Source organism: Puntigrus tetrazona, unplaced genomic scaffold (genome assembly GCF_018831695.1).
Source record: "Puntigrus tetrazona isolate hp1 unplaced genomic scaffold, ASM1883169v1 S000000002, whole genome shotgun sequence".
NCBI lineage: Eukaryota > Metazoa > Chordata > Actinopteri > Cypriniformes > Cyprinidae > Puntigrus > Puntigrus tetrazona.
The window spans coordinates 1,085,760-1,110,163 of record NW_025047682.1 but is presented as its reverse complement, the minus strand read 5'-3'; the positions used below and the strand labels follow the sequence as shown (position 1 = coordinate 1,110,163).

General features: G+C 35.7%; 1 protein-coding gene across 2 annotated transcripts in view; it reads right to left on the bottom strand.

The window, feature by feature from the left end:
- Window positions 1–24,404, bottom strand: part of dscama (Down syndrome cell adhesion molecule a) — a 75,664-nt gene that overhangs the window by 5,091 nt on the left and 46,169 nt on the right. The window contains exons 8-30 of one of the 2 annotated variants that reach the window (XM_043229312.1): window positions 22,636–22,911; window positions 22,265–22,543; window positions 22,064–22,183; window positions 21,424–21,603; window positions 12,875–13,089; window positions 11,907–12,003; window positions 11,613–11,741; window positions 11,307–11,474; window positions 10,923–10,993; window positions 9,118–9,358; window positions 8,699–8,845; window positions 6,306–6,461; window positions 6,017–6,150; window positions 5,643–5,796; window positions 4,531–4,648; window positions 4,095–4,255; window positions 3,900–3,998; window positions 2,462–2,650; window positions 2,060–2,350; window positions 1,805–1,981; window positions 1,584–1,614; window positions 341–456; window positions 71–262 (exon numbers count right to left, since the gene is read on the bottom strand). In XM_043229312.1, the coding sequence (XP_043085247.1) occupies window positions 71–262; window positions 341–456; window positions 1,584–1,614; window positions 1,805–1,981; window positions 2,060–2,350; window positions 2,462–2,650; window positions 3,900–3,998; window positions 4,095–4,255; window positions 4,531–4,648; window positions 5,643–5,796; window positions 6,017–6,150; window positions 6,306–6,461; window positions 8,699–8,845; window positions 9,118–9,358; window positions 10,923–10,993; window positions 11,307–11,474; window positions 11,613–11,741; window positions 11,907–12,003; window positions 12,875–13,089; window positions 21,424–21,603; window positions 22,064–22,183; window positions 22,265–22,543; window positions 22,636–22,911 (3,741 nt within the window). The remainder of the gene's footprint in view (window positions 1–70; window positions 263–340; window positions 457–1,583; window positions 1,615–1,804; window positions 1,982–2,059; window positions 2,351–2,461; window positions 2,651–3,899; window positions 3,999–4,094; window positions 4,256–4,530; window positions 4,649–5,642; window positions 5,797–6,016; window positions 6,151–6,305; window positions 6,462–8,698; window positions 8,846–9,117; window positions 9,359–10,922; window positions 10,994–11,306; window positions 11,475–11,612; window positions 11,742–11,906; window positions 12,004–12,874; window positions 13,090–21,423; window positions 21,604–22,063; window positions 22,184–22,264; window positions 22,544–22,635; window positions 22,912–24,404) is intronic. The other variant, XM_043229313.1, reaches the window with a different exon arrangement.

Genomic DNA, 24,404 nt, shown 5'->3' with positions numbered 1-24,404 from the left:
TATTAAACGCTCGGTTAAAAAAAGCATGATCACATATTCGCTGTCGTTAGTGCGTTAAGAAGTTTCTTACTCGACAGACTGCTCTTGCTCGTCCCGGGTCGGACATCGGAGACGTCCACCAGCGGGCCAGTGGCCTGCGACAGAGACTGATAGTGGACAGAGTGTGTGACGGTGGCCGACTTCTGTTTGGCAGTTTCTCCGAAATCGTTATCGGTCAAAAGCACCGTTGATCTGTCATCTAACAGGGAAGGGAGAGATGGAACTATTAGAGACCCTCATAGCATCATTCCTTCTCAGATTTATGTTTAGGTTTGGATATGGTTCAGCGAACACGACTCACCCACTGTTTCCATGGTGTCTCTCTCTTCGATGAGCAGCTGCGCTCGGGGAATGTCGATGTGCATGCGAAGGGTCTGCTGTTGTTTGTTCATTGTATCTGAAGGCCTTGTGTTCTTACTGGAGGTGAACACAAACAAGCCTGTGAATAACATCTCTGCTTGTACAAGGTCAGCATGACACGTGAGCCATCAAAGAAATTGTTCGTTATTTGCTCACCGGCCTGTATGGTTTCTTTTCTCTGTGCAACACAAAATAAGAATTTAGAAGAATTTCCCAGCTGCAGTTTCTATATAATGTAAGAATATGCTAACCAATGACCGCTAAAATCAATAAAGGACGAAAAAAAACCCATCCTAAATCCTTCTGGGGTTTTTTTCATGTTCATTCTTTTGTGCTTTATTCATCACACAATCAATTTATTATTGATTCATTCTCTATAACATTCTTTAGAACGGTCTGTTGTAGTGAATCTTATTTGATGGTTTGATTCATTTGTGCATAATATTCTATAAAACTGTCTATTAGAGTGTATTTATTCAGTTATTCTATTGTTTGATTTGAAATATAGTGAGTCATATTAACAACTTGGGGCTTTTTAATAAAATGTTTTAATAGAAACACTGGTTATATTGTATGGCTTTATAAGATTTCTAATGACTTAATGACTTTTTAACAAAATGCTGATTATTAATTGATGAATTTATTTGTTTGTGTTATATAGAGCTGTCCTTTATAGGTAATCCAAACCATAAGAAACGTTTACTTTATATTTATTTATTCATTTTGTGGAATATCCTAGGAACTACTTGGTTCTTGTTTTTTTAAACAACGCTAATACAGCTTCATTAATCTCTGCTTGAAGTATCCATAACAATGAAACTGTTTAAAGATACTGATTCTGATGGTTTGCATCAAATAATATGGCATATGAGTCATGAATGACTTCATGATGCTTTCTCACAAAACACTGATGGAGTTTGATTCATTTGTGGATAATATGCTTTGTAAATGAATCTGTTTTGGTACCTAGCGACTCAAACACTCTTATGATGCTTTTAGTCATTTTAGAATCAACAGCAGCTCAGAGACAATTCAAAGTATCTTATTTTCTGTTACATAGAAAAAAAAAATTCTTAGGGGTTTGGAATAAAACGATAGCGATTAAATGACAGGAATTTCATTTGGGGGTGCTTTTGCTGTAAAAAAAAACAAAAAACAAATCTGAAAATGATCAAACTGTTTACCTCATAAGCATTTCAGCCAAACTCTTTGCATCTGTGGAAAAAACAATAAGCTTTTTTAATATGAACAGAAAATGGAAGTACTATCGTGTCATGAAAAACAAGGCTGATATGAGTAAGATCTTAAACTGGAACATATGTCGTCTGTATTTACGCCTACGAATCTACACCTTCTCTTTGAAAATGCTTTGATCTGTAGCTAAGAGCTGTGAAAAACTTCTGACCCCTGAGCCGCTTCAGCCTCTGCTCTCTCCTCCTCCTCCTCAGCACCATCAGCAGGACGAAGAGCAGCACCATTCCCACCAAAATGCAGGAGATTGTCACCATCATCTTCATCCCCTCGTTGTCGGTCTTCTTCACCGGGTCCTTCACCGCAGTCTTCACCAGCGGAGGAATGGTGCCTTTTGGCGAACACATTTAATATTTAAAAGCTCACGTAATTAATTTGACAATTACTTCAAAGGTGAAACTTTGCTTACTGCCGTCGTAGTTCAAAGTAGCAAATTTGACACGTTTCTCAGCCAACCCTGCGCTGTTGTACACCTTCATCTGCAGTTCGTACCAAGTAGCTTCCTGCAGGTCCAGCAGGCTGAAGCTCTTCGTCAGAGACGTGCGCTTCACTTTGGTCCACACGGGGCTGTCCAAAGGACGGTATTCCAGAGTAAAGGAGGTGATTGGACAGCCGCCGTCATTCCAGCCAATCAGGTTGAGTTTGACGCACGTTCCGTTAATGCTACCGAAGAGCTCCTGCTCTTTGGAGAACTGTGGCTCTGTGATGGGTGAAGATGATGAAGGAGAACATGAAAAAGTTGGAACGGCTGTTTCCAACAAAATTACACACCAGTAATTGAGAAATCGCATATACAAGACTAAATGCACACCTTTCCCATGAGTCTTTGCTTCGATTATTTCACTGATTCGACCTGGACCAACAGCATTCTGGGCGGTTAGCGTGAACTTGTACCAAGTGCCACAGTTGAGGTTCTCCAGACGGTAGGAACGCTCACTAGGACTTATAGAAATGCTTCCCCACTTCTCACTGTTGTCCTCTGAGTATTGCAGAATATATCCTAAATAAAGACAGACACAGATTTCACGTATAAAGATAAATCTTTGTTTTTGATTTTAAACGATTCTTTACAACTGACTGTCATTTTTCGAGCAATGGAATGGGATGCATTTGTTCTGTGCACTTTATATCCAGCTCATCCACATCAGTTGCTATAGTAATGACTTTCCTTCACATCTGCAGAGCCGCTGTTAGTGTGACAAGGGCGGATGAATTGTAGATATTGCTGTATTTTATGTATTCAAACAAAGGTTCCACTTTACTGTATATTTCATTAACTAATGCAATGAAACACATTTTAAGTTTTAAATTATAACATTATGATGTGAGGGATTTTAAAGTTTATCACTCTAATGGTTTATATTTACATTACACTTCAAAGGTTTGGGGTCGATAAGATGTTTTAATGTTTTGAAAGAAGTCTCTTTTGCTCAACAAAGCTGGATTTGTTTAACAGAATTACAGTAAAACAGTAATATAATAAAATATTATGTTAAAAATATTATATTAAGTATACATAAAATGTTTCTTCTACATTTTTATTTTATTCCTGTGATTGAAAGCTGTTATTTTAGCATAATTACTCCAGTTTTCAGTGTCACGTGATCATTCTGCTGATTTGTTGCTTAAGAAACATTTAAAATGAAATATTGCTTTATTAAATTATTGTTAAATATTTTTAGGGAAAACATGATGAATTTTTATGCATCTTTGCTGAATAAAAGTACTACTTTCTTGTATGTATGACATACTTATTATTTTTTAAATAATTTTTTAAAGAATCCAGTGATTTAAATCATTTTAAATAAAAAGTCAAATGTAATGTACATGTAATCTTATATGATTATTTTTCTGGATGGATACTAAACCAAAGGATCAGAATGTTCATCACAAATAAATCTACCAGCAGTGCAGAAAACAGATTCAAACTAATATAACGAAACAGATATTTCAGAGTTTATGTCTGTAAAAACTCACTTGTAATAACACATTAATTAGCCAAAATGTTTTACTTTAAGTGAAATATATGATTTGAATTAGATTTGAACCCACCCACTGATTTCTTAAAATGTTATAACGTATTTAATTGTTTTTTTACTATTCAGACTACACAATACTGCATAGAATACGTAAAAAAAAAAGAAAGAGTTGAAATCATGACCATTTTAAAAACGGATTACTTTTTTATTCTCTTTTTTCAGATTTGTTTTTCTCTAGCAGGAAAACAGCTGAAGGTGGAAGCAGCTCACCTCTAATGGAGCTCCCACCGTTGTCTCCTGGTATCCAGGACACAGTAATGGACGTGGTGGTTGTCTTGGTCACAGTGAGGCGAGGTTGGTCAGGGGGGACTGAAGATGATATTTATACAGTGAGAAACACTGCGTAATAACACATAGAAGAGGCTATACAGAAAGCTATCGTCCTGCCTGACTCTCACACCTCACCTTGAACCTGAAGGTTCAGAATTATTTCGTCCGTTCCCCAGTTATTGCTGGCGACACACGTGTAATACCCAGAATCCTCTGCTTTCACGGTCTTAATGACGAAGCTGCCATTTCCATGGATACTGCGTCTTCCATCAATTACTGCAGGGGCCGGGCTCCCGCTGGCGAGAAACAGTGTGAATCCTCAATGAAGAGGGCAGAGTTTGACATTTCCCAGCATTCCCCTAGTGACTGATTCTACTCATAGGTATTCAGATGCTTGTGTTTGCTCCTAACAAAGGGCTAGAGCTGCAATGCGGTATGTTTTTCACTATAATACTCAATTGTTGTCATGTTTGTCTTAAATCACATGCTCACACTCATGTTAATGTGTATGCTCTATACGTTCTGGTCTGCAACAGAACGTATAGAACAGGTTTGAAACAGGTTTATTTACCTCTCTTTCAGCCATTTAATGGCAGGAGGCGGATCTCCGACAGCCCTACAGGGTAAAACAACATCCCTCATCCATGGCGTTGTAACAGTACCACTGAAGGTGAGGATTTTGGCAGGAGCTGTTTAAAAACATAAATAAACACACCACCATTTATTATTTTAGCAATTTCATTTTAGCAGCCTAATACACAATTTTGCGGCAGAACACCATAATTGCAAATTACACCATATTTAAGTTCATATTCAAAATAAACAGACTTTCACTTCATATGTAATTTTTATAACTTTACAAAAGATTCCTCTTTCAACTAAATACTGTTCTTTTGAAGTTTCATTCATCAAAGAATCATTAAAAATGTATAACGGTTTACACAAAAATAGCTCAACTACTTTCAATATTGATATTAAGAAAAGTTTCTTGAGCATTAAATCTGCATATTATTTTATATTTCTGAAGGATGATGTGCCGCTGAAGACTGAAATAACGGTGCTGAAAATTCAGCTTTGAATGTGGAATAAATTAATTTAATTAAATAAAAAAACAGCTGTTTTAAATTGTAATAATATTTCACAATATTAAATTTTTTTCTGTATTTTTGATCAAACAAATGTTGCCTTGAAGAGCATAAGAGCCTTCAAATAAAACAATTAACAATCTTACCGACCTCAAACTTTCCGACAGTATTTAATGCATTAGATATTAGGACATCAGCTCAAATTATAGTAATTTTACAGTAAAACGCAAAATATTTCATTAAAAGATGTTTAAAACAATGACTGTTAAGGCATATTATTAAAACAAACAAAAAAAGCTCCCGCAGCGTTTCTTCACAGATGCGCTTCGGTTTAATATTTTTACTGCTATGACATTCAGATGTTTTAAAATGTACTTAAGTCCCTAATCATCAGTCCACTGTATGTTCCAAGATATTTTTTCATATTTTGTATCTTAGATTCCTCATGGATTATTCCTCATGGGAAGACCCACAAGATACACTTCATTAATCCAGAATTGTTAATTTACGGAACGGCTGAACATGAAGTTTAATTTAATAACATCTCCCCTGATACCACAGATCGGCTGCTTTTCTTCTGAAGAACGACCGGACTCACCTTTGGCCAGAGGTTCCACGGTGATGACATCACTGCTGTTCCCCCGGCCGGCCGCAGTCACTGCCATCACCCAGATACTGTACTTCCTGTTGCGGCTGAGATTGTGAACCCGGTGCAGGAATTCATCTGGGGCCACTTCAAACTCACTGACCACCTAAACGAGACCCAAAATAAACCATTGCTTGCGTCTTCCATCAGTTGGCAAATTGCGTCACATAGTTCTCTCATTTTAAACCGGGAAGGACCTTTAGCTTAAGGCCGTAGCACCGGCTCTGCGCTAAAATGCTTCGCACTTCCACGCGCTGTTTAACACCGTCTTAATAGCCAGCCTGAGATCTCTCCTGTTAGTATGAGAGCAGTTGGCCGAGTCTTACCGTGGGATACGAGCTGGAACAGAAGACGGTGTATTTCCTAATGACGCCATTCAGCTTCAGGGGAGGGAGCCAAGACACATACACTACAGAGCTGGAGGCTGCAGCTGCCTTCACCCCGCCGGGCGGACCTGGCACTGCAGAAAAAAAAGATTCAGGCTGTTTGGGCATCTTTACCAACTTTTTTGGCTAACAGATTGGCAAACAGAAGGACAGGGTTTGACAGCAGAAGATCTTTTTTTTTTGTTTTGTGACTTCAGTTGGTCAAAGAACGGATATCCGTGGGTCGTACCGTCCTCTTTGGTGCGGATGTAGATTTGGTCGCTGCGTACTCCATCTCCTGCTCGTGTGAAGGCCAGCACTTGGATACTGTAGTTGGTGTATTTCTCCAGACCCTCCAGCTCCAGCTGGGCCTTCTGGGTAGTGACGTTTCTGATTTCCCCTAGTTCTGTAGAGGAATAAACAACAAATATCTTGTTTAAGACTTGCTATCAACTCATACGTTAGATGACAGTGCTAAGTTAAACACAATACTACTGTTTTTTTTTCTATTTTTACTAATAATTAAAAGAAGTTGTGGAGAGAAGTTGAAAAATTTACTCAGGATAGTTTACTTAAAAATGAAAATGGTCATCATTTACTAAAAAAGACATTTTGAAGAATGTTATCATTAGTGATGTGCAAAAATAGCCGGTATTGAAAACATTAGTCAAAATGTAGTAATTCTGATATTATTTTTTTTTTAAATAACACACTGTTCGGAAACATGGATATCTGGAGTGGGCAACAGTTTTTTTTTCTCATGTCACTCTGTGCCTGCTCAAGAATTTCCGCTTGCAAGATTGATCTTTGAATGAGTAAGTTATGGGGCCATATTTACTGGTTTAAAGGGGGAGTTATTGAGAATAAAACTGACTTTCTTTAGAACGATTTCTAAGACATTTTTTTTTAAATTCTGTTAAAGTGTCTGCTTGTCCAAAAGCGCCACCTAATGTCAAAAATTCAATCTGCATTTTCATTCATCTCGTCTGCTGCTTTAGTTGCCGTCAGTATTGCAAATTATAATGGAAAATAAGAACAACTAGAATAAACTATCTGGAATACCTTCTTTTGGGTTCAGCGGAAGAAAGGCACTCATACATGTTTGGAACAACACGAGGATAAGGAAACGATGACAATATTTTCATTATTTTAGAGAACTACACCTTTTATTAGGCAAAAGAATAATACAAATTGTATGATATGACTTATTTTCAGGAATTTTTTTACTGAACAATGTGCACCCGTGCAAAATATAGGGCAGACACTGTAGCTCTAGCAAAGTTGCAAGTTTTAAATTTTTAATGTCTCAATGTTTTTCCTGCTAACTATCATTCCTTTAGCACTCTAGCTGCTGCTGTTTGACGTCTTTTGCTGCTTGGTGCTGAATTTTGTCCCTGGGTTGCCCGGGCTGAATTCTGCTGCTTCATAATAAGGCAATTTATAAGCAAATAGCTCCTAGAAAGAGCCGGATCGACATAATGTGTGCTGTGAGTTTGTTCTACTGAGCACGAGTTGATCGAGAGCCATAAAGCAGCCAATTAAACAGGTGTGCAGAATGTGTTATGCTGCTCTCTGGTTTGTGTGCTGCGGAGCTGAGTGATCGATTAACTAACCTCACAGTCTAAATCACTCATGAGAGGCCTGTTCAGACAAAGGCCCATTCAAGTATGCGTGCTGGCACAACACTTATGAAAAGAGACTATTGCTGAATTTGCAAAATGCATGTACTGCATTGGTTATAGTGCAGTGTGTATGTAGTAAGCCTGTATGCCAGTACTGGACATAAAAAATTGCATACTGGTACTTGAGAGCCCTTGCAAAGCTGCATGTATTGGTATCAGAGACCCAGTTATGGATAACCTTATACTGAAAAGCATACTTTACAATTTGAACATGTATGTGCTATAGTTTGGAATACAATATTGTCACGCAATATAGTATACACTATATACTTATAGTGCTTATATGCTTATTTCTGCTTTCACGTTTTTTTTTACTTTAAAAGGAAGATATCCCAGTTATATTCTGCCCCCTAGTGGTCCATTACAGCTAAATATGTATAATAACAGACCCACACGTGCGTGTATTTATATCTATTTAGTAAATTATTTATTATTACATTTATTAAATGTTTCTTTATATATTTGGTTAAAAAATTTTGGTTAAATTATATATTTACATTTAAGAATAGTTATATATATGTAACATATAAATTATAAATTATAAATTATAAATATATATATATATATATATATATATATATATAAATATATATTAATTCTTATTTGTAATTATAAATATCTAATTCAAATATAATATATATTTTTACTAAATTAGAAAATTATTAAAACTTTTATTTTGTACTAGTGCTGTCAAACACTTAATCACATCCAAAATAAACGTTTTGTTTACATAATATATGTATGTTTGCTGCTGTGTATATTTATCATATAAATATATAAACACACGCACCCATATTATGCAAACAAAACCTTTTATCTTGTACGCAATTAATTGCACTACTACACACACATACATATATATACACACAAAGGAAAATTTTAATTTTAGAATAATATAAGATGCTTTGGATATAAATGTCTACAAAATGAAAGTAATGCTATTTCAGGCACGGAGCTATACCTCCGTCTGGTAGATTGGCCCAGTAGATGATGCGGAAACCCTGAAGAACGCCGTTGAGAGCTTCTCTGGATGGAGTTTGCCAGGACAAAGAGATGCTCTCCGGGGAAGCAGCGGTGGCCACAACCTTCTCTGGAGCTCTGCTGGGTACTGAGAGCACAAAGGAAATATTTTAAAAATCATCTCATAAATAGCCTAATTACTCACTGGCTCGGAACAAGCGACTGAAACTGATCAATTAACTTTGATTCTTACACCCATTTGAAGTGCTGTCAACTTTTACAGTAGCCACTAGATGGCAGCAAATATTACAAATATGCTTGGTGCATATCATGGTGTTTTGAGGATTTGCTTTTTAAGGAAACAAGCTTTTAGATACATATAACATTTGCTGCCATATGTGAATGATTACAGTGGCTTACCGTCCTCCATTGTTGTGGCCCGGACCTCACTGGAAGCCGGTCCCGGACCAGCACTGTTACTGGCCTGCACCACCACCTCATACTCGGTGAACTTCTTCAGGTTGTTGAGGCTCAGGGACTCAGTCTCTCCCGTGGCCTCCATGCTGATGCAGACGAACTGGTGACTGCCGTTGATGGAGTGTTCTCGATGGCACACCTGATACCCCCTGATCACGCCATTCTGGAGGTGTTTCAGCGGCGCCTGCAGGCGAGCAAATAATAGGATTTAAAAGCAAGACCTAAGTTACTGGCATGCACTCTAAAAATGTAATTGTTCATTGAAACTGATGGTTCCATGAACAACTTTTAACATCCATGGAAAATTTACAATGCACAGAACATCTTATTTTTTTAGAACTGATCAGCAAGAGGTTCTTTGGGGAAAACACCACTATAGGAAGCTAACTAATATATAACATGGATATATAAACACTTGGTCAGATTTGTTGGCACCCTTGATAAATATGACTGTGAAAATAAGTCTGCATTGTTAATCATTATTTTTTTAATAATTCACAAAAATCTAACCTTTCATTGGAGAATAAAAATTTTAAAATGTGGGGAAACATCATGATTGAATGAAATTTGTGAAATAAATGTTTTTCTCTAATACACATCTACCACAAAGTAATGGTAGCCTTTTATTCAATACTTTCTGAAACCTCCATTTGCCAAAATATCATCTCTGAGTTTTGTCCTATAATGCCTGTAGGCCCATAACATGTTGAAGGTTGTTTTTTGCATGTCTCCAGTTGTGGTCCTTGGAGAGTCTTTGGCCACTCAAACTCTCCTTCTTATCATGCATTAGGACAATTTAGACACACGTCCTCTTCCAGACAGTTTCGGAACATTTTATGTTGATCTGAAAATTTGGGAATTTTTACTGCTCTAGCTCTTTTCTTAAGGGCACTACTAATTTGTGAAGCTCAATTATCTTTTACTGCACATCAGAAATATATTGGGTTTTTCTTATTGTGATGGATGATAGAGGAACTCTGCCTTTGTTTTCCATCCTATCGATATTTCTATTTCTATTTCAGAAGAATTTCTAGGGATAATAATTGTGCCCAATGTGTATTGAGAATAACATCTATTTTATAATGAGATTTTCAATTGTTTTAAGTTCAATGAAAGGTTTGATTTTTGTGATTTTTTTAAATAAAAGATCAAAAGGATTAATAATGCAGGTTTATTATCACAGCCTTCTTTGATCATATTTACCAAGAGTACCGACAATTATATATGTGTGTGTGTGTGTGTGTGTGTGTGTGTTTGTGTGTGTGTGTTTATATTCAATAGTTGTATATACACTACACCCTAACACAGATACAAAAATAACTAAATAAATAAATATATATATATATATATATATATATATATATATATATATATATATATATATATATATATATATATATATATATATATAAAATAAGGTTTATGCCTGCATTTATGGTTTATGCTTAGATGGTTGAAATTATTTATCTAGTCATATATGTTTCAATATAAAAGTAATATCTTTACAACATTATGATTTAAATATTATCCTATCTAATATTGTAATATTCTATATATATGTCAAATATTTTAAATAATATTTATAATACAACTATGTATATATGGTTACTTTTCATGTGTATTAGATATATCTATAATAAATATTAATAATAATAAAACAGAATGAGTAATCCTTTAATTGGTATGTGTATGCACATGTTTATATAACTTCAAATTCGCTACAATCACAAAAATCTGTACAGTCATACCTTCCATGTAACTTTTATGCTTTGGGAGGTGATGGCTTCCAGTGTGACGTCTTGGGGTGGTCCTTCAGGATCTAAAGTGGTCAAACATAGACTCTATTTAGCCTCGTCTGACATCTGCCACCATGTTTTGTCATAAACAGTGGCCTCAGTAGTTATCAATATCTCAATCACACTCTTGTAATGTCACCCTCGACCACCAGTTGGCAGTATTGCAACATAATGGAACAGGAAGTGAAAAATATTTACATTGCTATTTGTTCTATAAATAGGAAAGCTATTCAAAAACTGCTAAAAGACAGTCCAATACATTTTAAATATGAGAAATAGGATGAAAGAGTAACATGCACTGATGAACTGTATATAATAGCAGGAAAATGATCGTACCTGCTTCATCCGTGGTTACTGTGAGCTCATTGCTGGGTTCACTGTCACCAATGTGGTTCTTGGCGAACATGCGGATGTTGTAGGTGGACGATGGGTGAAGCTCTATGATGGTGGCCTGGTTTAGGGTAGGAGAAACATCCCTGGTCCTGCGAGCCCGTTCCCAAGTTTCTGTTTATGGTTGGAGAGATGGTTGAGAACATATCTGGATCTCATGTAACAGCTGATCAGCTTCATTCATAGGTCTATCACAATGTCTAAGATGATCTATTCATGCCAAAATGACTTGTACTGGTTCCGATCATATACCTGTTTTATTTTTACACTCAATATCATAGCCGGTGATGGGACTGTTCCCATCAAATCCCATGGTCCAGCGGAGGGCGATGGTCCTCTCTTTCACTTCACGGATCTCCACTTTAGGAGGCTCAGGCGGCTCTGAGGATTCAACGACACCACGCTCAGATTCTCAGAAGCGTTGAAACCCTCCCCACATTCAAACAATGACATTTAAATCAGGAGATTTCTCTAAAGAGTCATTTCAAATGCCTGATAAATCCTCTGAATCTCCAGCCAAGCCCAGGTGATTTTCCGGCTGCTTACCTTGAACTGTTAACTGAAGGATGCCTCTGTCTTCACCATAGGAGTTAATAGCGTGACAGGAGAAAAACCCAGAATCCTCTCTCATTGTTGGGTAGATCTGAAATCAGGAATATAGTACGTGAATGAGCAACCAGAAAAATACTTTTTACCCTAAAATGACCCTAATCATCACATGCAAGATTCACCATCAATCATTCATTATCAAACTTTAGTCAAAACAGTTGTCCCAACAGAAAAATGTGCAGGGCATTGCAGAAATTTAATTGGGCCAATGAAAAAATTTTGATGTAACGAATCACTGGATATTTTTGAATTGGGTGGTCTGAAATTATAAATTGAAAATAAAATTTAGATAAATAAATAAATACAGGCACTTAAAATGTTAGATTATTTTTTTCAATTCAAGAGGGATTCAATAAATCAATCAAAAGTGACAGTAAAGACATTTAAAATGTTTACAAAAGCTATATTTCAAACAAATGCTGTTATTTTAAATGTTCTACTTGTAACTTAAGTTTCCGTATACATCTGTAGCAACTGTTTTCAAAATAATAAGCAATGCTTTTGGAGAACCAAACTATGTGACATGTAAGACTGGAGTAATGATGCTAGAAATTCAGCTTTTACACTAATAATTGATAATAGATAAAAGACAAAAAAGTTATTTTAAAATGTACTAATATTTCACAATGTTACTAATTTACTGTATTATTGATCAAATGATTATAGCCGTTTTGAGCATGAAAGAAAAACCCTCCCAACCACATTTTTTTTATTGTATATATTCAGTATATCATATCAACTTTTTATTTATTTATTACATATAAATGATCTATAATATGAAGACTTTCAGAAACTATTAATATGAATTTTAGAAACTGTGAAAGATTGCTTCATTTTAATACATGTGCATCAAAGTATCAGAGGCCATGCATGAAAAATGAAAATGCACAAATAAGGAATCTGACCTGCAGGGTGGAGACGACCTCGTCGCCGACGTTCTTGACCGTTACCGTGTGCCGCCACATGTCTGGATTGATCATGTGTGACTGCTTCTCTTTTTCCACCTCCTTCTCCCATCTAACCATGATGGGCTTCTCTCCATGAGCCTTGCAGCTCATCTCTATCTTCTCTCCTTTCGTTGCCAGTGAGTTGTTGGGATACGACGTTATCATGGCCGGTACTGAGAGAGACAGAGAGAAAAGGAAATGCATCATGAAGACAAATGCCATCACTGCGGATCAAACCGAGCAAGTTTTTCTTATGACATCAATGACTTTTAACTTACATTCGTGCAAATGCCATGTAACGCTTTACAACAGCGAGGATCAGAACACTGTACTACCCCAGACATGGTAAATGTTTTACAGCTCTATGGCAATAACAAGATTGAATGTGATGCTTTATGCAGAGGTACAGTTTTTACTCTGTTCCCTCACACACACACACACACACACACACTCGTGTCCCGGTTCCTCACAGACATTCGTTGGGGGAGCGGAGCACCAGGCGGGTACGTGGGAGCGCCGGTACAGCGAGTGATGTGATTGAGTGTGTCAGGTTGAAAGTCCCGACCGTTTACATGTCATCTCTTATTCACTCCAGCAATTCTCAGCTCAGCAACAACAAAAAAAAAAGAGAAAAAAATCCATGCCTGAATCAAAAAAGGCATATTTTCAGATTTTTTTTATGCTAATATTTTATAAACATTACAATTATTATTTTTTTAAGTAAAAATGTTATTTTGGTCTTTATTTATTTATTTTTTGTAATTTTTTAAGCAACATCACTCAAGTGCTGGCAAAAAATAATGTCTAAGAAATATTGCCAATGTTTTTTTTTTTTTTTACAACGTCATCCTCCAGGAAGTGAAATCGCTATTAAAGGGAAAACAACAGGGCAAAATGTTATCAGCTAATATAAGAGAGGCAAAAAAGGCAACACCAGATAGTGTTGATTAAAGCTAAAAATAATTATTGGTTACTGAAATATACACGTTAATGTAAAAACTACATTATTGTATATTGTATGTTGTATTTCAAGTAACTGCAAATTACTGAAACTTAAAAAAAAATACAATTTTAAAAATAAAAATTTTAAATACACAGAGAAATATTGAAATATAACATAATTATCAAAACGTACTAAAACTTAAGCTAAAATTAAATAACTGAAAATATCAAAAAATAGAAAAATCAAAACTCTCTCTTTTCTCTCTCTCTCTCTCTCTCTCTCTCTCTCTCTCTCTCTCTCTCTATATATATATATATATATATATATATAGATATACAGAGAGATAGAGAGAGAGAGAGATTGGCTGCAAAAGCACCTAAAAGTCACACAAACATTACATGATTCTATTATCAAGATGCTTATTTATTATCGATGTCAGAAATATATAGCATAACTAAGTAAAAAAGGCTTAAAAATGGCATTATCATATACTGTAAGCTGTCACTAATGCCCTTCATGGCCTTATAGCGTTTTCTTTTGTAAACACTGAGAGGACACGTGCGAAGTCTCTTGATCAGAAGGTAGAAATGAAGAGGCACAGTCCCCCGCTAAAAGACGCAGGCAGCATAAACTGGCATCCTATTTCTTATCCGGGCCGAGCGCTCGCTCCTTATGTGATTATCCAGAATAAAACACTAAAGAGGGAAGTAGTCTCTGTGTTGGAGGGGCAGCTGTATCTTCCCTCAGGCTGCGAGCTGTCTTCATCATGACTGCATAATTGCTGTGTTGATGTATTTCTTTAATATCCAGTTGAATTATAAGCAGCAGTTGGACTGAAAGGGAAGGTGCTAATTCCTCTCCTGAGATGCAGACAGAAGAAGTGTGTGTTGCTGGGCAGGAACTCGCTCTACGGCTGTAGGAGTGATTTACGTCTCTTCTGAATCCTCTCTGATTGATTCAGGCTCATTTTACTCACTCATTTAGGGGTCGTAAATGGACAAAAATGAGCCGTGTTAGGCTGCTTTGCGTGCTTGAGCCTGAGCACTATTTCATTTTTGCATGTGTCACGAGTGCACACATTTACACGCGTGGTCTCTCAGGGTAGCAGTTTTATTCCCTGCTCTATCGGGGGCAGAAGAAGTGAGATTCACTCAACCTGAGAGAAACACAGATGGTAGATGCAGCATTATCTACCTGAGAGAAAAAAAATCTACTTCTACGCTTGAATTTCTGTTCACTTCAAATGAAACGTACATCAAAATGACAAACTGGTTTGTTTTTCTTTCGTTAGGGTTAAAAATGAATTAGAACTGATTGCAATAAAAAAAGAAATACTAATAACAATAATTATGCATTATGTTATTTTTTTAGGTATATACAAGTGCATCTCAATGAGAAGACTGGGAACAAATTAAATATTTCAGAAATTGAACATTTAATTCTCATAACATAGCATGCAAACTAAAATATTTTGAAGAATTTTTTGTTGATAATTATTAAATTTGAAAAAAAAATAAAATATATAATAAAAAAATAAAAAAAAAAAAAAAAAAAAAAAAAAAAATATATATATATATATATATATATATATATATATATATATATATATATTAGGCGATTGACAAATGAATTCTAATATTCAAATATAATTTTCACAATATTTAGTAGGTTGTCTTTGGTTAAGAGACTACACACATTAAAATGCATATGTATTCCTGCATATATTAATACATTTGTACATCTATCTATCTATCTATCTATCTATCTATCTATCTATCTATCTATCTATCTATCTATCTATCTATGTGTCTGTCTGTCTGTCTGTCTGAGTAAACGCAGAGGTGATTTTTCAGATGTGTGTCCTTGACAGGTCTCGCTGACTGAGATGCAGTGGGAGTCTGTGGTCTCTGGTTTATATCCAGCCCGCAGGGAATCCTGGCTGCTATCCTCACCCCCCTCCCTCCCTCCTCCCATGAGAGCCCGTGCCTGCATCTCCCTTTCACCTGGACACGTTACCATGCCAACCAGCTCCGGCCTGCCTGCTCTCCCCCAGCTGTAAGAGGGTGCTGTCAATGGAGGACAAGAATAGAACAAACATCCAGAATTGATTTTCAGAGGAGAGCAGTTACGAGCCTGCGTGTTTGTATCATGAATCCGAGCTGAATATCTTTCTCTGGGAGGATGATGACGCTGGTAATCTTGTGCTTTTTCAGGATAAGAAAAAAAGAGTGCAAAGGGAAAAGAAGGATTGTATTTGTTTAACGTCTTGATGTGTATAAGGCTGGAGAGGTTGTCAAACTAATCAGTCTAATTAGGTCACGAGGGGTCAGAATTGACAGTTTGCTTTGCACAGCTCTATGACATTTGACCCCAAACTATCAATCCTCACATAAATCTGTGAATCGGAGACACGTTTGCAGCATGTTGGGTGCAGATAGAGGGATATGATCCAGTTTCCCCTATACAGAAATAAAAATCTCTAAAACAAATAGAAAAAAATAGGGCAGACCGGAGCTGACGCTCACACTTTTTACAAATGAATATGTAAAAACACAATGGATTTAATAGCTTTTCAGCAAAATTTACCCGATAAAGAAATTATAAAACACATGATACAGCAAAAAAAAAAGAAATAAAAGAAAAAAAACATGCATATATCTATTGTTAAATATCTATTGCTTATCTATTGTTTTTTGTTTTTAATTTTATTGCAAAACATAATATAATATAATAATATGCAGAATGTGTGCTGTGCATATTTATTATGTATATATAAATACACATGCATGTATACATTTCAGGAAAATGTTATGTTTATATATTAAATATCCTGTTTTATAATATAAATTATATGAATATAAATACAGACATGTAAATATTTTTAAAATATATACTGTATGCACAGTATGCGTATTTATATATACATAAACATATGATTAAAAAACATATATTATGCAAACGGGATCTTTTATTTTGTCTACGATTAAGCATTTGACAGCACTATATTTTAATGTTTAGCAATATTATTTTCTTTTATGTTTGATCACATAAATCCAGATTTGGTATATCCTTACTTTTCCCATAAGAGCGGCTGCGGTCATTTGTAACTTTAATGCTTCTGGCTTCCAGTCCACTTCCAGCTATTTTTAGCTGTACAAAACAGCTTGTTTTGCAACTTGATATTTCAAACTGGTGTGCCTAACCATATTATCTTAATGTATTATCTTAATTATGAACACACTGGATTGTAGTGCAAACAGTTTTACAATTTACTGCACTTTGTTATTCTTCTCGTTATTTTTCTACACCAGCTAATGAACCTGAAGTCTCGCAAACATCTCAGAGAGCGTTATTTTTCACCACAGTAATATGGTAATCCAGCAGTTCCATCTGGTGAAGACATTCATTCTAGGAGACAAGCAATATTAACTTTTCTATTGTTGTTTAGTCGTATAGTACAAGCAGGATGTGACGATTGGGCGTATTAGTCCCGCCCCTCCTCCACTGTGATTGGTCAACTCACTAAACTGCGTCAGTGATGAGCGCTGTGTTTTAACAAAAGTTGAACATTTTTCAATTCTCCGCACAGAGGAAAAAGCTCTACAATGCTTCCATTGAGGACAATCTAAAAAATGCACTAGTTTCGTGAAAAACGCTTACCAAGTCCGCGTTTTTTCTGCGGAATCGGACTACTTTTATTTTTTCATGTCTGTGGTTTAAAGCAAACCCAAAAATGTGATATTTAGCCCCTGGAACACAACGTTCATCAGGGGAATCCCACCAGAATGCAATTTTTTTTATAACAAGAAATCCCCTCTGAAAAGCAATTGGGCAAGCCTGGTGCTAGGCAACAATTAATAGAAAATAATCAATAAAAATGATTAATTATTAGTGCTGTCAAACAATTATCTGTCAAAACAATAATCGCTATTAATCGCATCCAAGATAAACATTTTTGTTGACATATGTGTGCAAACTGTATAAGTACATACATTTATATATATATGACTTAAAATATATACATGTAAATACATGTATCTATATTTTTAAATATGCACTCTATGTGTGTTCAAATAAACAATAAACATCTTTTTTTCACAATCTTTTGCAACTTTTATTTTATTGCAATTAATCGTTGCCCAGCATAATTTTTTTTGCATATTTAATGATACGCATATTTATCAAAATGTTATATTTATGATATAAAATTACAATTAATAGAACATGTATATATAATAAATGTAATAAATTTAGCTTGCAAATTGTGATAGCTTGTCGCAAGATCACACACAAAAAAAAAGTTTCACATTTGCTTAATTTCTTGACCGCATAACGCTACAAATGAAGCTGGAACGAGTGTATCTGGAGACGGAGTCGTCCTGAAGTGTAATGTCTCTCCTGCCTCAGTCTCATAGCGGCTCCTGGCTCTCCGCAGGCTTTCTGAGGGCACCCATCATCCCCTATCGCATCAGCGCTCAGGGCCGTGTGTGGGAGATGTAGGCCAAGACCCTCCGCCTCGCTGGGCCGGCGGGCAGATTACACGCATGTGTACAGCAGCTCCTGCCCCACGATGCACCGGGGTAAACAGTGAGCTGACTGGTTAAGTGGCCGTGTTCACCGCAGCCTGATATCCTCCTTTACTGCACCATTGGGCTTTGCGTGGAGATTGAACCGCAACGTGATGCTGTAAATGGAAAGGCGCGCAGCCAATCACAGCCAAAGAGGGGAGGGATCGTGGTAAAACAGCCACTGACGTAACTCTCCATGATGTCTCGCTATATAGACTTTCGTGGGATCATCATAGCTGTTTTATCAGCAGGATTCCCTGAAAATCGCTTCATACAGTCAAAGCAGCATATACTAAGACCATATCACTTTTAATATTTCTGCAGTGTATAGTACGCATACTGTGCACAATACACATTTAATGTAATGCAATGCACAGAATATTCAATGCAATGATGCAATGCACTCAATTTATTTCTCATGAATGTGAATTTAATTATTGCTTGTTTTTGTAGTAATTGTGACATTGTCATTTTATATCTCACAATGTGACATTATTTCTTATGTTAAACATCGTACCATTTACCTTTTTTATTTTTATTAATATTTTTTTTACCAATAATCTTTTTTTTTTTTTTTTTTTTTTGCGGTGTATTCCATTCTAAAACTGGCCAACGTCATATTACAGTTAAGTAAGATACACTAGCATGCAAATATTTCGAACTTCCCATTAAGAGGTAAATGACTTAATTCTGAAAAACAAACTCAAACCTGTTATTGTTTTTTGTAGTATTATTATTACTGAGTAATGCATTCAATTTTCTCTCCTTCTGTTTTGTGGCCATTGGGACACGACCTGAACTCAGTGCTGATCGTGGCTGATCTTAATGAGGAGCTCGTTTGCGGTAAACTGGAGAGATCACAGTGGACTCTGAAACAAACCTCTCAGGGAGACTCGAGTTACAAGAGCGAGCCACAACAACAGAGCCGTGCCTCCGGGAGCAGAGCTCTCCGCACAAACACCACACAGTATTTCACCTGTCAGCCTGATCGATCTCTCGGAGAACGCGGTTTTGTGTGTGTGTTGTTACACGACATGAGAAGGAGAGCGGCAGAGAGAATAGAGACAGAGAGAGCGAGGGAAGGAGAGAGGATGAAGAAGAGGTTGCATTGGGCAGAGAGAGCGGCTCTGCAGGGAAGCTCCTGCTGCGTGCTGATAAGAGCAGGGTGTGAAAATAAGCCTCTCTAACATCACACTCTGATCAAATGAGAACGCAGCCGCTGCCGCATGCATAGGCAGACAGGGAATGGTCGGATAACCCGACATTAAAACAGTTCATTTAGCTGCTGTGTCGCACGCTGTAGAAAACGCTGGTAAATCAAATGGATTGCAGCATTTATTTGAGTCACACAATAAGGTGCAAAGATTTTACTACGTTTTGAATAAACGTACTTGAAAAAGTCAACATCAAATCCAAATTTGACCCAGTTTACCAGAAAAGCATGTTCCGGGTTTTATTATAATAAATCTTAATAAAAATAATATGAATCTTACAAGTAAATATTTACATTTATATTTTTTTGTATTTTATTTTGCATTTTATAAACAAACTAACTAGCTAATACACTACTGTGCAAAATGTTGGGGTCTATACAGTTTATTAATATAATATAATATACATAAAAAAGCTTGGGGTCAATACAACTTTTTAAAAATAAATTAAAGTTGTGTAATAATATAATATAATTACAACTGATTTACAATTCTTTCTTTTCATGTATGATTTCCACAATAATATTTAACAGCAACAAGAACTGTTTAACATAAATAACTAGAAATGTTTCTTGAGCAGAGGATTAAATTATATTTTATAATAAAATAAAGAAATGAGCAAATAAATAAAATGTTTTTAAAACTATATTATTTCAGAATTTTTTTGTAATTTTCTTTTTGTTTAAATGTTTTTTTTGTTTTCAAAAATCTTTCTGACCCCAAACATCTGAACAGCTAAATTTAAATTTAAATATTGAAATGAAATTATTAATAAATAAACATAACATAACATAATTAAGTATTAGTGCTGTCAAATGATTAATTGTGATTAACTGCATCCAAAATAAAAGTTTTTTAATTAGTATATGTGACTGTGCATTATATATATATATATATATATATATATATATATATATATATATATATATATATATATACACACACACAAAATATATACTGCATGTGTGTGCATTTATATATACATAATAAATATACTGATTAACCATTTGATAACACTAATAATTTTTCTTTTACTCTGAATGCAGCACATTATGGATGTAAAAATGGTTTGTGGACAAGCTTTATGTTGTATTTAAAATAAACACCACTGTTCCCTTTTCTGTTTGGATAGTCTGTAATAGAATACCTCTTACACAAGCATCATAAAGAGGAATTTGATGAAATTACAGTCTGAGGTAATCTCTATTGCTCTGTCTCTCTGTCCCTGTGTGTTTATACTGTATGTGTGTGGTAACAGAGTGTAAGAGAGAGTGGGTGGAAACAGAAAAAAGAGAGACATGCACACACACATTAAGAACACTGAAAGCACACGCTTTTCCACATGTCAGCTCCTACTGGAGTTCACAGTGTAATGAGGGGGAAAAAGGTTTTTGGCTACTCGTGGATAAACACCCACACGCGTCTGAGGCAGACAAAGAGACTCCACTGCAGAAACCCTCTCACCTGACACAATCCACTCTTGTTTAGTCGCAATATTGACAAGAATGTTGCAAAAAATAATTCCAAGCCTGCACAAAACAAAGCGTTTAATTGCTTTTGCCGGTGGATCACGAGTGGCAGTAACCAGAAAGTACTTAGTTAGCGCCCCATAATGCTCACTGTGTGAACTTTCTCCACTGTGTCTTTAAAAACGGGAAAAAAAACCCTAGAAGCTTACTTTAGGTGCAATAGCCAATGTACAAAAGTGTATATTCATATATGAATATTAGCGGTAATACAAAATGAAGCGTCAAAATAATCATCTTTTGCAATATTGCTTCTTACTTTTCACGTTGAGGTACATGGACTTGCTGACATCGGCTCCCACGTCATTGCTGACCTTGCACAGGTAATAACCTGCGTCCTCCTCAAGAACGTGCTTAATCAGCAGCGAACCATTCCCGAGCAGCTGGACCCTGAAGCCCGAGTTTAGAGCGATGGGTTGAAACTGGGGCACCCCGGCACCTGGCACAGATATTTTACCCAGCATTAGAGCGTACATGCTAGAGTTATCATTTATTTATATCCAATTTGGAATAATTTCTACATTATAAATATTTTTTATTATTATTATTATTACAGAACTGGCAAAAATGTCTTTAGCAACAGTTTACAATAAGGTTCTATTTGTTAACTATACTTTATGCATTAACTAACACTAAGTCCAATTTGCAGTATTTATTCATCTTTAGTTAATAAAAACACACTGTTATTTTGAATTTTTTTTTAAAAAAGCCAAGTTTATTCTTAAAATAGAAAAAAGGTATAATTTTGCCTTCATTCTTAGTAAATAAATAAAGAATATACATGAAAAACTAAAATGTACACAGCGTGTTTCTCAAGTAAATATATTTCGTTTTAATAAGGTCAAAATACCATATAAGTGACCAAATGCCAAGTTATAGTTGTTAGTGAAGCCGTGTACCTTTTGAGTATTTCCACTCAATAGTGGGCCGTGGCTCTCCATCCGCAGAGCAGTTCAAGATCACAGATTTTCCATAGATGCCATCCTGATCTTGAGGCTGCACTTTGAACCTTGGAGGAACTAAAAAAGACAAACTCACACTCAAGTTCTGTCTTTGTGATTATTGTTGTCCAAGAAAGGATGCCAAACGTGTAGTCTTACCTCTAACAATGAGCTGACTCTGGTATTTGACGACGGCGGCATCGTTTTGGGCGATGCAGGTGTAGGTGCCGTTGTGCACTCGCTGGAGGTTGGAGATCCGCAAGGAGCTGGTGAAGTCGATGTTGTCGATGGTCACTCCCAGGCTGGCGTTAATGGACTTTCCATCCTTCTCCCAGGTAATAGAGATGGGAAGGTCACCTGAGCGCACAACGCAGGGAACGAAGACGCGATGGCCGATGGAATAACGCGGGAATTCGAAGGGCTGGATGAAGGGAGGCACTAAAGACAACCAGAGAACATTAGTAAGTATTGCTACACCATTCAAATGGAAGCACGTAACTCGTTTAACTTCAGAAGTCAAGTATCTCTACCTTTCACAGTGATGTGGACGCTCTGGTTCTTGAAGAGCTGGGGCTGAACCAGCACATGGCAGCTGTACTCTCCTTCGTCCAGTTCTTTCTGGACATTCAGCAGCTTCAGCGTGCCGTTGTTCTCGAACGCCCGTTGGCGGTCATTAAAAGGGAGAAGGTTGGAGTTCTTGTACCATTTGATGGAGTAATAGGGGTAGCCAACCACATGGCAGTGAATGTACATGTCCCGCCCAGCTATTGCTGTGAGGTTTTTCATTGGTCGTATGTCAGCAGGACCTTGAGGGTGCAAAAAAGAAACAAACACTTCTCTTAAAAGAATATTGACATTGGGATGAAAATCCAATTTGCAGTAAATGTAGCAAAAAATAATAAAGAAAATGTAGATTTATGGTTTATGGATGAGGGCCTTTCTAAGATCACAGAAACAGAAAACAGAAAGGAAAAGTTTGGGATGGTTATTTTCATACACCCTGGTGTTATAGTGAAGGTGCACTTTAATCTTAATTGTATATTTTAAAAGATAAACTGTACTTGCAGATGATATAAAAATATTGAACTTTAAAGTACATTTTAAATCATGTTTCAATAACCTTTTGACACTAACATAAAGCATAAAGCACACGCGAAAAACATATAAAGAAAGAATAATAAAGTACTTGATTATATTTGATATCAGATAATCATAAATGTGCGGTTGAAACACAAGTTTCAATTAGGATTGCATTTAATTTAGCAATACACTAACCATTTCAACAGTAATTAATTAAAAATATTAATATAAAGATGCATTTAAGTTAACCTTAAGGTAAGGTAAAACAGCTAACTGGATATAACTTTAATTTAATTTTAAATGCAACAAAGTGTCTGAAAAGCGTTACATTCGGTTTATACTTAAAATGTATATTATTATATATATTATTATATTTCCATTAATGCTCTTATGCTTAAATGTGTTTCTCCAGATAAGTGTTAAAAATTTGTAAATCAATAATTTCAAAATTAGAAAGGAAAGAGTAAAAAATACTTTAATGATGAAAAAGTGCACCAAAAAGTAAAATGATCACAAACACACACCACATACACACATTTAGGGTGAAAAGACTTTAAAATTACATATTTAATCTAAAAAATAAATCTTTCTATCCATCTATCCATCCAATACTAATTTTTACATCTTTCCCCCCCCAAAATGTATTTGCCAAAGCACATTGTTGTGCAAACGCCCCTCTTAGTATGAAGAATATTTGAATAATCTGAAGAACTGTTTTTTTTTACTTTTAAATGAACCTTCTATAAAGAGTTAGATAGATGTTGATAATAAGCACCCTTTATGTTTAAAAGTGTGGTTGGAAAACACACAAAAAAAAAAACAAACACACATCAATCCATATGGAAGAGTAGGGCTGCACAATTAATCGAATTTCTAATCGCAATTACAATTACTGATGTCACAATTACATAATCATTCAAAGCAGCAATGAATTGTTTAAAATCCATTTGTTATTCTGTGTGTAAGACGGGTTCTTTTCTTTCATTATCTTAAGGGTCTTTGCCATTGTTGTAATTTTAGTTTTATTATAGCATTATAATACCATGCATATTTTTACTTTTTCATTCAAGGAAGAAACCTGAAATGTGTATAGTTCACATTTCAGACTTGATACTGCTGAAAAGCAATTGCGTGCCATTGCTTAAAGTAATGGTATAAGCATCATTCAAAGTAAATTTTGATGATTGTAACTAAAAATCCTAATCGTACCTAAAAAAAT